Raw genomic sequence first — 20,509 nt, 5'->3', positions numbered from 1 at the left:
ACTATAAGACTCTTTCATATGCGTGTATGTAGGATACAGGCAGAGGCAGAGCCAGAGCCTCGGGTTTCACCATATTTTGTAACCCCTCGGGTGGAATATCCCTATCCTACATACACACATAATGAAAGAGTCTTTTTCTCTCATATCTTTACAAAAAGTTTGGGAAAAGGACTGTCGGTCGGCCATTATCTTCATTTTTTTTCATTTTTTTTATCCGAGGTTTTTATAAAAAACGAACTGGATATTCTTAACGATCATACCCATATTGTGCAAACTTAGTTTGCTGTCAAATTTCAAACCATTTTTCGGTATATTGCAAGATGAATATATTATTCGCAGATGAAAAAAACAAAAATGATCTCTGTGTGATTATATAGTATGTGTAAGTAAACATCCGCGAAAAGAAATTGTTCCGTCAAATACTTCAAAGAAATCAGCAAGGAACGGATTTTCATAATTCAACATATAGGTTTATCATCAACAATCACATATTTGACCATTTTAAGAAATATATCAATGTATCTTTTTACTGTTTTAACATTTGTTCAAAATATTGTGACGCTGACATGACCATGACCATGATTCGACGACGTTTGGGTGGTGGAACATTTGTGATCTTTACGGTGATTTGGCAATTTTCAATGTGAGAACCAGCAAACAAGGATTCGATGCGAGTTTCAGATTGTTTCTGTGATACAAGATTGTAGGTGTTAACTGTGTTTTCTTGTTGTGATGACGATGGTAGACACATTGTGACGTCAGATGTAGGCCTAGTAACTGTTGAAGTTGATGAAATGGTGGCAGAGGATGGTGTTCGGTTTGATGGAATTAATTCGGAGCTTTTTGTGTTTGACAACACATTGGAAATCATGTACCTTTGTCTGTCATTCAGTGTCCTGTAATTATTCAGCGACTGTGTGTTTTTATGACCCGTGACATAAACCTGCAACGTATCGGGTACATGGTTGTCGGTCATTTTTTGTACAAGGGATTTTCAGACGCTGTAAGAGTTGTCTCCCCTGACACAGATTACTCCGCGCACGTGTTTGCCCATGTTAGATAGAATTTTCTGACATAGCTATCTTACATCATGGGCAAACTCTATCCAATATGGCGGGATATGAGAGAAATACTTAGTCTTACTAAGGAAATCAGTATATTGCAATTACGACTTGAAATATTTATGTGCTAACCCGCTTCCGCATTTTTTTATGTAGGACAACGGGGAAATAGAAACTGTCGAAGACTCTTTATGCAGTCTAACAGGGCTTGGATTTGAACAAATTTATTCAATCATCAGTCTGTTATCATGTGGATTCGCCCATGTATTTCTGTGTAAATATCACTAGTGTAATATGCCCTATAGAGTGCATTTCATTGGCTGTGCCAGTCAGAAATCGATTGTGATGTCATAATGTGGCGTTGTGGAGAGAGAGAGAGAGAGAGAGAGAGCAAAACAAAAGTTTAATTTTATGATCCAATCAAAACGTAGCTTTTCAGCCTTTTGGGATGATAAATGATCCTAATTTTGCGCACATGTCATATAAGATTTAAATAATTTCGCTCATCAAAGCTTAAAAGAAAAAAAAACTAAATATTCGTTGCATAAATTTTGATGTGAAATGTTTTAAGATCCTGTACACAATAGTGACGTGACATTGTTGATAGACAGTCACGAAGTTTGTTTGTTGACACGAAAGAAAATGTGTTTTTTTCCCCTATCCGATTTCAGCTAATTATGACGGCCGACACACGAGATGACAGAATTCCCGTGGATAGGGGATGGGCATGGATTGTACTAGCCGGTAAGGTTTACATGTCACGCAATAAAACAGACAGTATATAGTCTTTCAAAGAATTATCACAGCAAAATATATTAACAAAAGTGGAAAATCTTATGTAACTCAGTCCTATATTTTTATTTTTATTTTCAACTCGGTGGGTATGTCGTGCTGTTAATTTCAATAAATTCAGAATGACCTATTGACAGTGTGTTTCAACGGTTGTCGTCCGCCGTGCTTCATTCGTTGTAAACTTTTCACACTCTAAACTTCTCACATGACCAAGTGTTGGGAATCCCGACATGGTTCTGACCTGGTGCCGCTATTTTTTGATGCGGTGTGAAATCAAATCTGGCCGCTATCTTGAAAACCATTTTCGAATTACTCCTGTTCAACTGGTTCTGTTTGGATGGGATGGTGGTGCCATTGAGCTGATAATTGGTAGGATGGTGGTGCCATTGAGCTGATAATTGGTGGGATGGTGGTGCTGATTATTGCGGGGAACGTTAAGGAAAAGAAGGATACAGAAGTTAATGAGGTTTCTCATGAAACATAACCACATCTTAGGCCATTTCGTTACATGATTGTGCAAACATAATTATCCTGAATAACAATGATTTTAAATGTCTTCTCAAGCTCTTAAGCGTACCAGCATCTGTATATTCATAAAAAAAGTTGATGGTATCACTGTTGTGGCTCTTTGATTTCGGAAAAAAACTGTTAGCGTTCATTTTCTGATTTAAGCATTAGCTTAGTATTTCAGCCTAGGTCACCCAATACCCGAAATAGATTATAATACCACGAGGAAATCGGTGTTAAGCTTATCTTTAGCTGTTGATGGGGACACCCTTGTCACACCGACAAATTCAGTTGACGAGTAAGATGTAAAACTGATTTTGTGTCTATACGCTAACACGTCGAGATGTTTATATCAAAACACAATATTATCTATATTGCGACAAATGGGTTGACAATCCTTTCGTGGAGAAACGTATTCTATGAGATGCACCAGAAGGTTCAGTTTAACATAAGTCCATTATTTTCAGGTTCGCTGATGATATCAACAATAAATGTAGGAACGGAGAAATCGTACGGAATCTTCTTCATTGAATTTCTTCGGACCTTCAAGGGCACTGTGTTCATGACTGTGATGATAAACACTATGTTGACTGTGGTTTACTGTGTAACAGGTACGCTTAAAACTAATCATGTTCTATAAAAATTAAGATAAACACCATGCCGACTCTGGTGTACTGAGTCAGGGGTACGCTTGATACTTGTCATGTTCTATAACAGTTGATATAAACGTTTATAGTGAAATAATTCAAGCAAGACACTATATACTCGTAATGGTTTATTAATAGTTATTCATAAACACACTTCACTTTTGTGTCCTTATAAAAATATTTTAATATCCAGCGTCATCACTATTACTGGTTGGCTTCACACGGCTGAGTATCAGGACGTTTGTGTTTGTGGGTATAACCCTCTCTGCCGTTGGTTACGGTATCAGCAGCTTTGCAACCGGACTGGAATTCCTGATAGCGTCACAAAGCATCCTCATAGGTAGGCTTGTGAGAGATAAATTCCAAATGTTCTGTAAACGACCAGCGCCATAAAACTACATACTGACAAAACGATATTTTCATCCATTTTTGAAAATAAATAATATTCTATTATGGAATCAAAGGCCCTCTATCTATATTTTAAGGTGTATTTTTGGGACAAATGTGGCTGCCCAAAGTTGCCTCAGGGATTTCAACTTTCTCAATGGTCTCCATGCAAATCTTATTCAAATTTTCCCATTGAGTGTGATCTAGGATTTGGTAGATAATTTTATTTACCCGAAGGTGTATATCTAATGGATTGTTACTTTTAACTTCAGGTATTCTTTCTAGTGTGTTTTGTACGTAAATACGTTGATTACCATGTAACCCTGATAAATACTCCACTAAATAGATAAATGTAACTGCAACATACGGCTCGGCTAGGGAGAAATTCTAGTTAGCCTGATCGGGTGAGTGTAAGGCTAACCAGCCAAAGCTCTCGCGTTTGATCCATTGCGGAGGCATTTAAACAAGCAGTGTTACACTGGCGCCCATGTGTTGAGGGAATAATATTTGGCGATCCTTTCAATATCGCTGTAATTCCTCGAAGTGCGAGGACGGGTGTTTTTCTGGAGGTGGAGTACTTTTACGCTGGTAAAATACTAGCTGCAATAAATAGCCCGGTTTGAGAGAACTTCTCTTTAGCTCGATCGATTGGGCGTAAGACTCGTAAGCCAGAGATACACTGTCTCGATTCAAAGAAAAGTACAGTCGAAACTCGTTATCTCGAAATTTAAGGGACTGTGAAAATATTTCGACTTATCCGAATTTCGACTCAAACCAAGTGTATAAATAAGGTTGACGATATCAGTTTCCTTATATTGAATACAGTTGTACAAAGCAGGGCTACGATAGCATGCAAGCAGCGTAATCTTATCTGTATTTTTTAAATGGCAGTAAATAAACAAATAAATTTAATTCTACTTTCTCCTTTTATTGTTTACTCATCCAAGCAACAAAAAATGTAATAACAACTCCAATCAAATGCATTTGTATTCACGTCGTTCCGTCCCGCGCACGTGTACAATACCCTTACCGACCAAACACATATACATAAAATTTACGGAACAATAAAACGAAATTAAAAATTGCTTTTGATACCCTTACAAAATAACGATGTATAAAGCAACAGATTATATCAATATGATTTACTAAGAATAAATAAACATATGAAAATCGCTGAGCTGGAAAGTCTCTACCTGTTAAAGAAAAATTGTACAAGCGCTAGTCTTAACAAATCACACACAGATATAGACTCTGTCCATGAAAAATATTTTCCGCCCTGCATTGTCCAAACACTAAACCTAAAAAAGTTCCGATCACTGTTCTTTAAACAAGCTTAAAATTAGTTTCTCTCTGAATTGTGGGGATCCGATTTCGTCAAAAAGTTTGTGCAGGTTTGATGGTGTCGTTTTTATCAATCCTGAATATGCACGCAACCAAGTTAAATGTTTTCATGTTTTGTGAAAACGCGCTGCATTTTAACGTACATGTAAGTCACTGCTATAGAATGGTGACACAAGAGAAGCCAAACTTTAATTAGATAATTAGACTAGTAATTTATCGCCAGAGACCATTTTTTGTTGTGTATACCATGCGCTGATATGCCGCAATTAGACGCGTTACGTAGAGGTGACTTTCTACTTTGTGTAGGTAAGGATTGATTTCGTCAAAAGACGTGCCGATGTTTTAGTAAAAATTACTTTCAAGACAAAGAGTGAGTTGTTGTTTACAATGAAGGGACTGAAAAATCGCTTCGACTCAACCGAAATTTCGACTCAATCAAGTTTGAGTCATCCGAACTAAAATTACAAAGATATAGAAGGAGAAAAATCGGGACTTGAAAATTATTTCGACTTAAACGGAATTTCGACTCAATCGATTTCGAGACAACGGGTTTCAATTGTATAGTATTATTCATAGCGTCAAATACATTATTTTATTTCAGGAGCTGGTAACGCATTGCATAATCCACCGATATTCATCCTTCTGGGAGAATATTTTGAGAAGAAAAAAGGTCTGGCGAATGGTGTATTTATAGCGGGGAATTCCCTCGGAGGAATCCTCATGCCGCCATTATATAGATATGTCTTTGACCAGTATGGACTCCGTGGTGGACTTATAATCACGGCTGGTATCACATTAAATTCTTTGGTGGCAGCAGCTTTGTTGCGTCCGACAGACTTCTACACTAAAAACGGTACAGAATTATTACATGGAAATGGTTATGTAGATAAGGACGCTATTAGTAATACAGACAATACACGGGCAACTAATGCAGAGATGTGCTTGGAAGACAGGACCGATTCTGATACCGCATGTCCATTCATTTCTACCGACAGAAGTCCCATCCATGACAAAGCACACAATGTGGATGTTATCGTGGATAAGATATCTCGTTCTAGCATCGTCAGATACCTAAGTACCGGCGATATTACGTCAATGTCTAGTCTGACAGAAAGTATAGATCGACATATCACCAACACGGAAGACGACCAATTCAGTACAGGGGGTCTATTATTTCGATGTAAGAGTAAAATCGATTGTTCATTGTTGAAAAATAGTCTATTTATTTTGTTTCTCGCCATTTATTGCTTTGGAAATGTAGCTATAATGTGTGCTCATATTTACATACCAACGTACGCCAGAGATATCGGGATCGAGGATCAAAGTATAGCAATCCTCGTCTCCATTACCAGTGTCACCGACTTCGTCGGACGCATCCTAGCGGGCTTCCTAGCAGATAAGCCGTCAATAAGTCCACATATGGTCGTCATAATCTCACAGGTGAGTCCTCGAAGAACCTAGAGAACCCACAGGTGAGTCTTAACAGAACCAAGGGAACGCACAGGTGAGTCCTCAAAGAACCACGGAAACGCACAGGTGAGTCCTCAAAGAACCCGGGGAACGCGCAGAGGAGTCTTCACAGAACCAAGAGAGCGCACAGGTGAGTCTTAACAGAACAAAGGGAGCGCACAGGTGAGTCATCACAGATCAAAGGGGAACGCAGAGGTGAGTCTTCACAAAACCTGGGAAGGGCACAGGTGAGACTTAACAGAACCAGGGGAGCGCAGTGGTGAGACTTAACAGAACCAGGGGAGCGCAGTGGTGAGTCTTCACAGAACCACGGGAGCGCAGTTGTGAGTCTTCACAGAACCAGGGGAGCGCACAGGTGAGACTTAACAGAACCAGGGGAGTGCACAGGTGAGACTTAACAAAACCAGGGGAGCGCACAGGTGAGACTTAACAGAATCAGGGGAGCGCACAGGTGAGTCTTCACTAATCTTAGCATCAGATAATGTCGACACTACTTTTCAGTATGTACATATTTTGTCGATAATGTATAGGGATTTGAATAGTTCCATTACTATCTATTTCATTCGTCAATCAAAGTACCCTTTTCCCCTTTAGGTTGTTGTTGGCACTGTCTTGCAGTTTACAGTATATTACACCTCGTTCTGGCGGCTGGTCATTTTTGTCGCCATATTTGGTTCTACGGCCGGTATGATAGCCGCCTTGTTCCCGCCAATGATGATCGAGATTGTGGGAATGAAGAGATACCGTAGCGCCATGGCCATTTTTATCATCTGTGTGTGTCTGTTTAATGGACTCGCTTTACCAATTCTAGGTAAGATGTAGGATATATACAAACTGATTGATAATTAAAAATAGATTATCTGACCTTGAGGGTCACTGTGAGGTATAGCCAGTGTTCCGTCCCCGTGTGAAGTCTTTTCACATTTTCAACTTCAGCTCAATTCCTTCCATTGAGATTTAGTTGAAACTTTCCCGTAATGATAGAAAAATAATCTTGGCCAGGTTTAGAAACTATAGAAAACATATTTTAAACTGCTGAAGTGTAACTCGTGCAATTGAGTCACAAATCGGCTATGGTGTAAAGGGATGGATGCCGACAATAAGTTATTTTTCAGTTTGATCAGGAGTTAGATATGGCAGTTACGGTGACTGTTTTTAATATGATTGCGTCATCACATGTTTTTCCCTGGGTAACAATAAATTCAAACTTCTAAAGTTCGAGCCGTTGGATTTACCTGAAATCCGGAATGATTCCGAGACGACCCTGATCAAGTGTTAATATTTTGAGGGTTCGTCTTTACTTCAAAATAATTGTCATGGCAGCTAATTGGAAATAAACAAATAAATTAATTAATAAATCCTGTTACATAATGGCCGTTGCGTTAATATTTCAGGATATCATTTTACAAGGGGTTGTTATTGTTGGACATCTTTGATAAATTAATCGTTTGATAGAATGACCGTTAAGGGCAAATGACCTCTGGTCCAATACTTGTGTCCGTACACTTGACATTTGTGCAGCATCAGTATCTTATATAACTTCACTTGTGTTGTGTTAACTACATTTGAAACATATCTATGTATTGATATGAGAGTTTATCCTCATTTAAAACTGGACATGACGTCATCCTGTCGGCACATCCATATCTGAAGTCTGTAGATTACATATATTTCAGGTTACTTCCGTGACATCACCGACACTTTCCACGTCACCTTCCATGTAATGGGAGCCTCGTCGTTCATAGCTATTGGTCTTCTGGTGATATTTCACGTCATCACAAAGAAAAAGGAACGCAAGAACGAAATGGACACGCAGAAAAACTAAAGATATAGACAGTTCAGTGTAAAACCTGTTACCTCATAAACTGTCAATTGGCAATATTTCAGCTACAGTAGCTAGTTTGTTTTTGATTTTTGGCAAGTAAAATTTCCCACATTTCTCAGTTCAGATCTGCTATGCTAAGATTTAAATACGTTGGAACATACCAATATCTTCCATCTTGAATCACTGAATCTTCCAATTCAGTGTAAAAACCTGTTACCTTATAAACTGTCCACTGGCAATCTTTCAGCTACAGTAGCTAGTTTGTTTTGTTTGTTTTTTTTTTTTGCAAGTGAAATTTCCTCACGTTTCTCAGATCGCATCTACTACTAAGTTTTAAATACATTGGAAAATAACAACATCCTCCATTGATGCATGGATAATTTTATATGAATCAATGCACAATGCAGTGATATCGACTGGAATAAAAAAACCAAATCTAAGCACATGGTGAATTGAATATGTACTCCTATTTATTATTTAGGTCGTTAGTGCATAGTTTTATGAAGAACTGAACATTGGCATTGTTTTTTGATACTTGATTTAAACGCTGGTGTCGATGGTTTACGAGAGACGAATTCTCATGATTAGTAGAAAGAAAAAGAAAAATAGATAAATAAAAACATACTCCTTTTAAAACGTTATCAAAATGAAATTTGAGTAAACATTACCCTTAGACAATAATTGAAAAAATCCTCAAAATGGCCTGAACTAGAAACTAAATTCAAGCTTAGGTAATGTATTGGGTTGATAAATTGGATTAATGATAATAAATATTTGTTTGGATTATCAAAGTTGGTCATTGCTGTAGAAAATGTCCCTTTTCCAACTGAAATGAACAAAGCAGCTTGTCTACACCCCTAACTATATTACTATATTCCAATGACTGAAAAATACCACTTTACATAATTAATGAAGCGAATCCGATCGAACTTGTTCGACTAAACAGGATACATGTCAATTAGGCAGCTATATCTAGCCTTCCCATAATTCTTTGCAATATTTACGATGAAATAGAATCCAAATCACCGTGTCACTAATCCGATATTTTGGCATACGTTTCCTTGATCTAGCCTCGTTTTCGATACACATACACAAGCTGGTCACTCGCTCGTCTAATACGGCCATGAAAACGAGAAACATGGAACAGAAATCAGGAAGCAAAGTTTTTTTATGTGAAAAAGTTGAAAGTGCGCCTATCTTTTCCCATACGGGCGGTAATTACCTTTAAAAATTAATATTTAAGCAAGATATAATTTCCGTCATGACCGACACGAGAACAGAATTTATAAACAAGGAACTCATTTAGAGGACCTGATCATTGCAAGGAAATCAAGCTTTATCCCGTCTGGAACATCTTCCTAATTTGAAGCAATATTCGCTCGAGTTTTCAAAGCTACTAATATTACATCATAGATTTCTTATCATTCAGTAACTCTGGAGACAGGAAGACTTTAATAACTATCATGCATATCCTGTGTTTGTTTTGTAAAACAGCACAAGAGAATACCAACCCGAAAGATAATCTTAATTCAAACCCAAAACCGATAACAAGAAATTTAAAACATACGAGATCAGTTAACACGGATTTCTTCGTAAAAGGACCACTGAAATAACACAGCAAGCGCTGAAACGGTAAGCATCTTCTGTTCAATCAATATTCGCCATGAAAATCCGAGTCGATCCAAATAATATCACGTTCTCAAAGAGGGAACAGGAATGATAACGAAAGAAACAGCTTTGTTAGCGAGTATTTTATTTATAGCCATGTAGCATTCGCAATTAAATCACAATGGCGACTATGAAACATTTTCAGTATGGTTTGAAGATTTCTAATAAGTTTTTGATACATTTCACTGAAATCGATCTATTTATAACTAAAACTCTCATATCAGTTAACTTTGCGTGAAAACACTATGTTAAAAAATATCGGAAAAATGTTACTATGTTGTGCAATATTCTTATATGGTATAGCAGGTGCTGATTGTCTAAAAACACAAATATCAACAAGACTCACAAATAGGGCAACACCTGTTTAATATGCTAAATACTTTTTAATGAAGATGCGTACAAATTAAGAACACGTGGTTAGAAACATTTATTTTGCTTGTTTATTTTTTGTTTTGGTTTTGTTTTTGTTGTCATTGTGTATTTTATTATTATTTTGTTTGTTTCTTATTTCTCTTGGTTTTGTTTATTTTTGTTTGCTGAATATAGGATCGAACATTCCAAATCCTTATATCAGCACTGATGTGAGTGGTAGAACATCCTCTGATAACGATTTACCACATTACATTACTTCTGTGATCACTAGTTTTAAACGTCGAGATGGACGTCGCCATATATCAACCATTCATCTCCAATATCGTAAAATCTCGTAATACACATTGTACAACTACATGTTAAACAAGATACATGTACACTCACAGCGACATTGTAGTATATATACAGTATAATATCATAGAGACACCTGCTCTTAAAGAAATTGAGTTATCATTCATATAACTTCGATCAAATTAGTCTGAGTTTTTTTTCAATCTGGCGAGGTGGAAAAGGATTTCATAAAATGGAAACAAAGGTAAGTTTCTGTTTATCACATCATGGGTGTTTTTGCAATCATGCGTGAAATCATCACTTTATACCAGACATTGATGTTCTAATACCAGATATTAATGATTCGTGAAATCATTACTTTATACCACTGTCACAATGTATAAATTTTTACATTGCAACTGCCTATCACGCTCTTTTGGTGACATCACAATGCATATTATGACGTCAAAATGGAGACAGTTGAACCTTTCAGCCAATCACAGCTCCGCTAGGTCATATAACACAAGTGTAATGATTCATCTGATGAGTGTTACTACACGGATAACAGGGAAGTAAAGTGATAAACAACATGTTAGTCTGGATATATCATTTACATCATTTGATAAAGAGAGATTTCTTAAACCATTAAAAAAAAAAAAATAAAAAAAAAAAAAAAACAAAACAAAAACAAAAAACAAAAATAAAAAATTAAAATAAAAAACAGCCTCCCCACAAAACAAAAAGATACCTTATGCACATCTTGTAAGAACAGCTATGAGCCATATTCCAACGGAAGTAGTAGAGTGGCGCAATTGTCCCAGTGTAAATTATTAAATGGATGTTTTATAAAGTTTTCACAAATACAAATATCATGTAAAATCTCATCTAGCTATATCAAAAGTATTCTCACATTTAAAGCACGTTTAGATAAAAGTTAGGGAGGTTAGCAAACATCACGCATTAACAATTAGCAAAGGTAGTGACAAAAGAGTATACTCTGGTGCAAAATTAATTGTCGTAAGATTTTAATTAGAAGTACAAACGTTGTGGTTGGTAACTTTCACCTAGAGATTATGTTATGTTAATGTTCAAATACCAGATATTGATGTTCATATACCAGATGTTAATGTTCAAATTCTAGATGTTAATGTTCAAAATTTTAATGTTCAAATTCTAGATGTTAATGTTCAAAATTTTAATGTTCAAATTCTAGATGTTAATGTTCAAATTCTAGATGTTAATGTTCAAAATTTTAATGTTCAAATTCTAGATGTTAATGTTCAAAATTTTAATGTTCAAATTCTAGATGTTAATGTTCAAATACCAGATGATAATGTTCAAATATCAAAACATTAACGGCCCCATCTATCGTTTCCTTGCAATGTTGCTATAATATATAATGTCATAACTTGTCATGTATTGCACGTGTATATGTAACATGTAAATATGTTAATTCATCGACAATGACAGATGGGTAAGGTGTAAAGTGTTCTCGTCGTAGTTACAAATACAACTCAATCTATATATAGACAAGTTACAAGTTACATTTTACGGAAGGGCCGGTCTCTGTGGAAAGTCATACAGTTACATTTTACGGAAGGGCCGGTCTCTGTGGAAAGTCATACAGTTACATTTTACGGGAGGCCGGTCTCTGTGGAAAGGTCACAGTGTTAGGTCGTTTGTTTCAAAATTGGGTTAGAATATGCAAGAAATCTTTTCTCTGTGGTCAGGTTACAACAGCTGTCGATTGAAATATCTGACTGTATGCTGCAGGACCCAACAGACAGAACACGGAGTCGGGCGATGTCGTTAAAATTCCTCGGTGTATTCAACAGGAAGGCCGGTCTCAATTGACTGGTTACAGGCCCGAATCAGTCGCATCGTCTCGATAGTGTGATCCTTTGTCACACTCAACTCCGCTTTTCCTGTTGGTGATAAATATATATAAATTGATTCTATCTTCAGAAAACGACCGGCAAATAGGTCAGTATTTAAAATAAAGGAAAATGAGCATAGTTTGCTTTGTTTTTTCTCCACAGTTTTACATGTGTGAAAGATTAAAGGGATAAAGGGGAAATCTGTTATGTACCAGGAGTTGATTTGATTGACAATTCACGAGTGAGAATTGTAAAAGGACTGTTTAAGTTAGGCTGGTGTTTCATTTGGCTACTCTTGGCTCATTTTGATAATCTTTATAGGATAAAGCCTTATTTGTAAAGTATAAAAGTAGTAATATTAACTTCAATTAAAGCTATCTCATCCCATGCAATAGTACAGTCAACAAGCATGTAGTTTAAACGGGAATATCTCAGAGTCCCGCCCTGATATGTACAAGGTGACAGATTTAAGGGAATATCTCTCATGTAAAGAAACTATTTCCGGTTGAGGACTTGAATAGTGATACCCAACAGTTAAGGGCCATAGTGTAGTTGTATCGTACAATTGTTCACCACTGACACACTACCTTGAAGGACGTCTAGAAAATGTTCGAGTTCGTTGCTGTAAGCTTGGCCATATCTGTTGGTGAAATGGTCATAGATGCGAGGTTCTGTGGTCTCTTGATGTCCAGCCTCGGTTACTTGGTCACTGTTACGATTTCCTACTGAAAGCAAACCTTCTTCACAAAGAACCTGAAATGCGGGTGCATTCAATGTGTTATGAACGCAAGTCGGAAATACACTATAACATATATCTATATGTGCGGCTATGACAAGTGAAAAATTTTAATCATGTACCATCTTGTGATTATGATATGAAACTTGTGATTTATACTAAAAAATATGCATAAATAATTCAACTCTTGCTATATATATTGTAAAACTATTTTTTAATTAGCATACCTGGTCCCAAGAACGAATCAACCTATGTGCCTTGGCGTAGCGTCCGCCGTCCGTCTGTCAACATTTTTTAAACCAATGCTACTCGTCCAGAACAACTGATTGAAATTTGGCTAGATTTGGTCACAAGCATCTTTGGGGGGAGGAGAACCATGTTAATCATATGGTGATGGTGGTAGACAGGGGAAGGAAGGGGACATATATGGCGATGATGGTGGTAAGGGGGATGGACGACAATTCTACTTGAATGGATGGGCCTCGAAACGGGGAATTAAATATACTCTTCAACATCTTTCGCATTCATTGGAAATACTCAAGACAACATTGGTAAGTATTTAAGCACCTATGATTTTATTAATTATCCTTGAATGTTATTACCTCAAGTCTTTGATCGTAGCCATAAGGTGCTAGTCTGCCATTGTCTATGAGGCTGAGGGTTCCATTCTCGTGTTTGATGGTGACGAGGACCTGGTCCATGTCAGGAATAGAAGCTAGTTCTGGTTTGAAGTTCATTCCTTGCACATATATTGTCTTTGGTTTAGAACCACCCAACCATAGCACATAACTTAAGTCATGGATGGTTGAATCTGCAATTATTCCACCTGAAATGAACATGACAACCTTCAGAAATTTGAATCTCAATTCAAGTAAGTAAGATGGTATCTAGGTTTTTGAAATAATACTTCTGTACGGCGTCATAGTCAGCAAAGCATGACCTGTATCAGCTAGAGACATCTTTTGGTTTGAATTGAGTTTATAGTACACTTTGCCGTTTATTTGAAAGTTAAAGTTGGTTTTATAATCTCAGCTTTTGGATTCTCAAATGTTAGACCCCTAGCATCACGGAATATTCATAGATGAATGAAACACGATGTTTGATTCCCTGTTTTTTGAAAAAGTCTGTGTCTAAAGCTGTATCAAAGTGTTCTATAACTTTTGTAGTCTTTATAGTGAACACATGCGCTGGCCTCGATTAAAAATATATTTGATAATTTTTTTATTGGTTAAGAGCATCAATCGTGTTATATTTTATTTTATGTGTATTTGCTACTTTCTCTGAGAACTGCTAGACTTTTGTTTTTGTGTATTTTAATAAATCCGGATTTTTGTGACAGTTACTGGCTCTTGAAATTACTCTTGTCCAATATGGCGGTTGTATTTACCTGACGTTTTTAGGTAAGAGAGAGGCGGTAGACATAGGTCACGACTTGTCACCTTGATCAATCGAACTCGTCCCAATTTCCCAGATTTTATTCTGTCGTACACGGTTCTGAAGCTGGGGTCGAATTGCCTTTAAAATATAAGAGTATTCTTCCCGGTAATGTTTTCTGGTATTTGGGTAAATTTTATGTATAACCCCAGAATCCGAAGCTGACATTGTCTCGCCGCCACATTGGCTTTCTACATCAGCTAAAACAAATCTGACACGAGTGTACATATACTACACTTCACTTACCACATCTTCCAACAGCCATCTGAAAACGAGTTATTCGAAAGCTGCAAACCGCAAGATGATTGGTTTGGTTATAGATAATAGGGAATGTCCGCAACCTTTTCAGGTGACTATGCATACCTAAAAAGTACGAATGAATTGGAATATTATGGGAATGTATGTAAAACTTTTGTGTCAAAGATATTCACAGGTATAGCGTCAAAATAGACTCTCAGAATGACCTGAGATCGGGGCAATGCGAGTCTGCATTCTTTTCCATTCATTTCATGAAAAGTGAAAATAATATTGTTATTTGAAAACAGCGTATGATTTCTTAATAAAGAAAATTTTGTATGCAAATTACGAAATAATCTATGTGAATATATTTTACCTGTGAAATGCGCAGAAAAGAGGAAGTTTTTTTGCCTCCGCGAGCTCGTAGCATTTCCTGGTGGATTCTTCAGTAATGGTGACCGGTTTTTCACAAAAAACTGCTTTGTCTACAACCCGGATATAGATATCAGAAATATAGTAAACAATGGGAGAACATGTCAACACGTGATACTAGGGCGAACCAAGGGACAGATAAGCACTAAAGTCATCAGGGAAAACAGAACCAGGTATGACATTACCTGCATTGAGTGAGTCGTGAATTATCTGGTCGTGTGTCGTTGATGGGGAACAGATAAGCGTGGCATGAACTCTGTAAAAAGATAAACATTCTGTTTTATCGTAAAAATGATTTTATAAAAATTTAATGGGAACTGGCCAACAAACTGAACTTTCTCTGTAGGGAATTTGTAAAGAAGTAATCTTATATTTTTCATTCAGCTTATTTTGAGTACTGATGATTCCATAAATTGGCAGCTTGGACCCCTTTTATAAGATATTTAAGTTCAAAGATTACATAAAAAATTAGGTTTTTATAAGTTTTTCCTTTCCTGTTTAAAAGCATCAAAGTAAGAAATTGACAACATATCCGCTAAATATGAAATCTTTGGTATCGAAACCTGATGACGAGAATGCCAATTTGATGAGATAACCTGCGAAATACGAAAATTTTTGAAATGATGTCGCTTACTCGGGGTCTGCATAAACCTCGGCCACTTTGTCAGGAGTAGTGCATCGTGCGTTGAGATTCAGATCTTGCGCAAACTTCTGGGCATCTTCCAGGCGATTTCGGATGATCCATTTCACAGAGGCTCTTGGTGACAAAATGGCGTTCTTGGCATGGACTAATCCTAAGACATTCAAAGGAGAAAAGATCATTCACACGAACCACTTTTACTGTCAATTTACATCAAGGAAGCAATGTCGATATATTTGGTCCTACCTTGAAATTTGTGGTAAGTGATATGCAATGTTTTCACCCCAAACAATATTAAGCTAAATTCAGTATCGCTTTGCCTCGTTTTTCGTCCATTACAACTGTACTCAGAATGCATGTTTTCGAGAATTATTGATAACATAAATATATTAACGCCTGCGTGCATCGAACTGATGTGGAAACCAAATAAATTATTAACTTCATCTAGGAATCAAATCGGATGATTTTTGAAATTAAGAATTTTGTTAGTTTAATGGAATGAGACCTGGACAAAATACGTTATGGGGACGATGTACAACACAGGGTAGTCAATCCTTGTTTATAATTCAGACTGTAAGAGGGAGTTAGTCAGTCTGTTTGTAGTAGACTGTGACTTACAAGGGAGATAGTCAGTCTCTGTTGATAGCACAGACTGAAGGAGGGAGTTAGTCAGTCTGTTTGTAGTAGACTGTGACTTACAAGGGAGGTAATTAGTCTTTGTTTATAATTCAGACTGTAGGAAGGAGTTAGTCAGTCTGTGTGAAGTAGACTGTGACTTACAAGGGAGATAGTCAGTCTCTGTTGATAGCACAGATTGAAGGAGGGAGTTAGTCAGTCTGTTTGTAGTGGACTGTGACTTACAAGGGAGGTAATTAGTCTTTGTTTATAATTTAGACTGTAAGAGGGAGTTAGTCAGTCTGTTTGTAGTAGACTGAATTACAAGGGAGGTAATCAGTCTTTGTTTATAATTCAGACTGTAGGAAGGAGTTAGTCAGTCTGTGTGAAGTAGACTGTGACTTACAAGGGAGATAGTCAGTCTCTGTTGATAGCACAGACTGAAGGAGTTAGTTAGTCAGTCTGTTTGTAGTAGACTGTGCCTTACAAGGGAGGTAATTAGTCTTTGTTTATAATTTAGACTGTAAGAGGGAGTTAGTCAGTCTGTTTGTAGTAGACTGAATTACAAGGGAGGTGATCAGTCTTTGTTTATAATTCAGACTGTAGGAAGGAGTTAGTCAGTCTGTGTGAAGTAGACTGTGACTTACAAGGGAGATAGTCAGTCTCTGTTGATAGTACAGACTGAAGGAGTTAGTTAGTCAGTCTGTTTGTAGTAGACTGACAAGGGAGGTAATCAGTCTCTGTTGATAGTACAGACTGAAGGAGTTAGTTAGTCAGTCTGTTTGTAGTAGACTGACAAGGGAGATAGTCAGTCTCTGTTGATAGTACAGACTGTAGGAGGGAGTTAGTCAGTCTGTTTGTAGTAGACTGACAAGGGAGATAGTCAGTCTCTGTTGATAGTACAGACTGAAGGAGTTAGTTAGTCAGTCTGTTTGTAGTAGACTGACAAGGGAGGTAATCAGTCGCTGTTGATAGTACAGACTGTAGGAGGGACTTAATCAATCTCCATTGGTGACGGAGACTTTTGTTTGTGAGTAAGAAAGCAGATAGAAAGTCGACATTTATGGCGGATGTTTTTTGTCTGATGTTTAGAAGGAAATTAGCAGTCATCTCTATTAATGGTGATGATTTTTATCTGTGGTATTGAAGAGAGTTTGCAAATCTTCGTTTCAGTGTTGTTTTTTTCTGGGAGAGGAGTTAGCAAGTCGTTTAATAATGCAGCGTGTGGTTACTATGGGAGTTAGCCAATCTCCTTTGGTGATGAAAATTTCTTGTCTGGGGTTTGGTATATTCATGTACTTACCCATATTCCCCAAGCCGAAAAAAGCCAGTCCTATCCTAGAAGCCATCTTGATTAAGATAGGAGTCTGTTGCTCTTAACAGAAATTAACAGGTATTAAGTGTACGGTTGCGACAGGATGGCTGGAAAATATAAGTCTTAGCACTATTTTAGCATTGAAACTGTGTCAGTGACGCAAATCTATATCTCATATTCATATCTCTAGTATTCCGTTATCTAAAACAATGCTTTGTTAGTGACTGTTATACCACTGTCTGTACCTGTGTCAGTGACTGTTATACCACTGTCTGTATCTGTGTCAGTGACTGTTATACTACTGTCTGTACCTGTGCCAGTGACGTGAAGTTATACCACTGTCTGTACCTGTGTCTGTGACGTGAAGTTATACTACTGTCTGTACCTATGTCAGTGACTGTTATACTACTGTCTGTACCTGTGTCAGTGACGTTAAGTTATACCACTGTCTGTATCTGTGTCAGTGACTGTTATACTACTGTCTGTACCTGTGTCAGTGACGTGAAGTTATACCACTGTCTGTACCTGTGTCAGTGACGTTGAGTTATACCACTGTCTGTACCTGTGTCTGTGACGTGAAGTTATATTACTGTCTGTACCTGTGTCAGTGACTGTTATACTACTGTCTGTACCTGTGTCAGTGACGTAAAGTTATACTACTGTCTGTACCTGTGTCAGTGACGTTAAGTTATACTACTGTCTGTACCTGTGTCAGTGACGTTAAGTTATACCACTGTCTGTACCTGTGTCAGTGACGTTAAGTTATACTACTGTCTGTACCTGTGTCAGTGACTGTTATACTACTGTCTGTACCTGTGTCAGTGACGTGAAGTTATACCACTGTCTGTACCTGTGTCACTGACGTTAAGTTATACCACTGTCTGTACCTGTGTCTGTGACGTGAAGTTATACTTCTGTCTGTACCTGTGTCAGTGACGTTAAGTTATACCACTGTCTGTACCTGTGTCAGTGACGTAAAGTTATACTACTGTCTGTATCTGTGTCAGTGACTGTTATACTACTGTCTGTACTTGTGTCAGTGACGTACAGTTATACTACTGTCTGTACCTGTGTCAGTGACTGTTATACTACTGTCTGTATCTGTGTCATTGACGTTAAGTTCTACCACTGTCTGTACCTGTGTCAGTGACGTGAAATTATACCACTGTCTGTACTTGTGTCAGTGACTGTTATATCACTGTCTGTACTTGTGTCAGTGACGTACAGTTATACTACTGTCTGTACCTGTGTCAGTGACTGTCTGTACTTGTTTCAGTGACGTAAAGTTATACTACTGTCTGTACCTGTGTCAGTGACGTGAAGTTATACTACTGTCTGTACCTGTGTCAGTGACTGTTATACTACTGTCTGTACCTGTGTCAGTGACGTGAAGTTATACTACTGTCTGTACCTGTGTCAGTGACGTGAAGTTATACTACTGTCTGTACCTGTGTCAGTGACGTGAAGTTATACTACTGTCTGTACCTGTGTCAGTGACGTGAAGTTATACTACTGTCTGTACCTGTGTCAGTGACGTGAAGTTATACTACTGTCTGTACCTGTGTCAGTGACTGTTATACTACTGTCTGTACCTGTGTCAGTGACTGTTATACCACTGTCTGTACCTGTGTCAGTGACGTGAAGTTATACTACTGTCTGTACCTGTGTCAGTGACGTAAAGTTATACTACTGTCTGTACCTGTGTCAGTGACGTTAAGTTATACTACTGTCTGTAATTGAGTCAGCGACGTTAAGTTATACTACTGTCTATACCTGTGTCAGTGACGTAAAGTTATACTACTGTCTGTACCTGTGTCAGTGACTGTTATACTACTGTCTGTACCTGTGTCAGTGACGTGAAGTTATACTACTGTCTGTACCTGTGTCAGTGACTGTTATACTACTGTCTGTACCTGTGTCAGTGACGTAAAGTTATACCACTGTCTGTACCTGAGTCAGCGACGTTAAGTTATACTACTGTCTATACCTGTGTCAGTGACGTAAAGTTATACTACTGTCTGTACCTGTGTCAGTGACTGTTATACCACTGTCTGTATCTGTGTCAGTGACGTAAAGTTATACTACTGTCTGTACCTGTGTCAGTGACTGTTATACTACTGTCTGTACCTGTGTCAGTGACGTAAAGTTATACTACTGTCTGTTCCTGTGTCAGTGACGTAAAGTTATACTACTGTCTGTACCTGTGTCAGTGACTGTTATACTACTGTCTGTACCTGTGTCACTGACGTAAAGTTATACTACTGTCTGTAAGTTATACTACTACTGTCTGTACCTGTGTCAGTGACGTAAAGTTATACTACTGTCTGTACCTGTGTCAGTGACGTAAAGTTATACTACTGTCTGTACCTGTGTCAGTGACTGTTATACTACTGTCGGTACCTGTGTCAGTGACGTAAAGTTATACTACTGTCTGTACCTGTGTCAGTGACGTAAAGTTATACTACTGTCTGTAATTGAGTCAGTGACTGTTATACTACTGTCTGTACCTGTGTCAGTGACGTAAAGTTATACTACTGTCTGTTCCTGTGTCAGTGACGTAAAGTTATACTACTGTCTGTACCTGTGTCAGTGACGTAAACTGTCTGTACCTGTGTCAGTGACGTAAAGTTATACTACTGTCTGTACCTGTGTCAGTGACTGTTATACTACTGTCTGTACCTGTGTCAGTGACTGTTATAATACTGTCTGTACCTGTGTCACTGACGTAAAGTTATACTACTGTCTGTACCTGTGTCAGTGACGCAAAGTTATACTACTGTCTGTACCTGTGTCAGTGACGCAAAGTTATACTACTTGTCTGTACCTGTGCCTGAATAAGATATAAGAAGCCCGCCTAATGCTATTCAAGGATTTTAAAAAAAT

At 37.6% G+C, this 20,509-nt stretch overlaps 2 protein-coding genes across 2 annotated transcripts; one reads left to right on the top strand and one right to left on the bottom strand.

The window, feature by feature from the left end:
- Window positions 1–1,738: 1,738 nt before the first annotated feature.
- LOC132551139 (monocarboxylate transporter 12-B-like) lies at window positions 1,739–8,030 on the top strand. The gene is made up of 6 exons (XM_060215250.1): window positions 1,739–1,805; window positions 2,828–2,971; window positions 3,201–3,347; window positions 5,337–6,175; window positions 6,800–7,016; window positions 7,882–8,030. Exons 1-6 carry the CDS (start codon window positions 1,739–1,741, stop codon window positions 8,028–8,030), a joined length of 1,563 nt encoding a protein of 520 aa, XP_060071233.1.
- A 4,119-nt stretch (window positions 8,031–12,149) lies between these two features.
- On the bottom strand, window positions 12,150–17,660 carry LOC132551138 (inositol 2-dehydrogenase-like). Its single transcript, XM_060215249.1, has 8 exons — window positions 17,615–17,660; window positions 15,691–15,850; window positions 15,242–15,312; window positions 15,001–15,109; window positions 14,341–14,468; window positions 13,556–13,779; window positions 12,805–12,970; window positions 12,150–12,265 (listed from the first exon to the last, which is right to left on the bottom strand). The coding sequence occupies exons 1-8, from the start codon at window positions 17,658–17,660 to the stop codon at window positions 12,150–12,152; spliced, it is 1,020 nt and encodes a 339-aa protein (XP_060071232.1).
- Between the last annotated feature and the right edge of the window lie 2,849 nt (window positions 17,661–20,509).

Source organism: Ylistrum balloti, unplaced genomic scaffold (assembly GCF_031769215.1).
Source record: "Ylistrum balloti isolate Yb309-2 unplaced genomic scaffold, AGI_CSIRO_Ybal_v1 Utg370180, whole genome shotgun sequence".
Lineage (NCBI taxonomy): Eukaryota > Metazoa > Mollusca > Bivalvia > Pectinida > Pectinidae > Ylistrum > Ylistrum balloti.
The sequence above is the reverse complement of the archived record's forward strand: the minus strand, read 5'-3'. Positions and strand labels throughout refer to the sequence as shown.

Bases quoted from the DNA above. Each gene is read 5' to 3' on its own strand.
- LOC132551139 (XM_060215250.1), top strand. From the start codon at position 1,739: ATGACGGCCGACACACGAGATGACAGAATTCCCGTGGATAGGGGATGG. The intron at 3,348-5,336 runs GTAGGCTTGTGA...ATTTTATTTCAG, and splicing joins GTCACAAAGCATCCTCATAG to GAGCTGGTAACGCATTGCAT. The intron at 6,176-6,799 runs GTGAGTCCTCGA...TTTCCCCTTTAG, and splicing joins TGGTCGTCATAATCTCACAG to GTTGTTGTTGGCACTGTCTT.
- LOC132551138 (XM_060215249.1), bottom strand. From the start codon at position 17,660: ATGGCTTCTAGGATAGGACTGGCTTTTTTCGGCTTGGGGAATATGG. The intron at 14,469-15,000 runs GTAAAATATATT...TATATTTTAAAG, and splicing joins CTTTTCTGCGCATTTCACAG to GCAATTCGACCCCAGCTTCA. The intron at 12,266-12,804 runs GTAGTGTGTCAG...TATCACCAACAG, and splicing joins TTTTCTAGACGTCCTTCAAG to GAAAAGCGGAGTTGAGTGTG.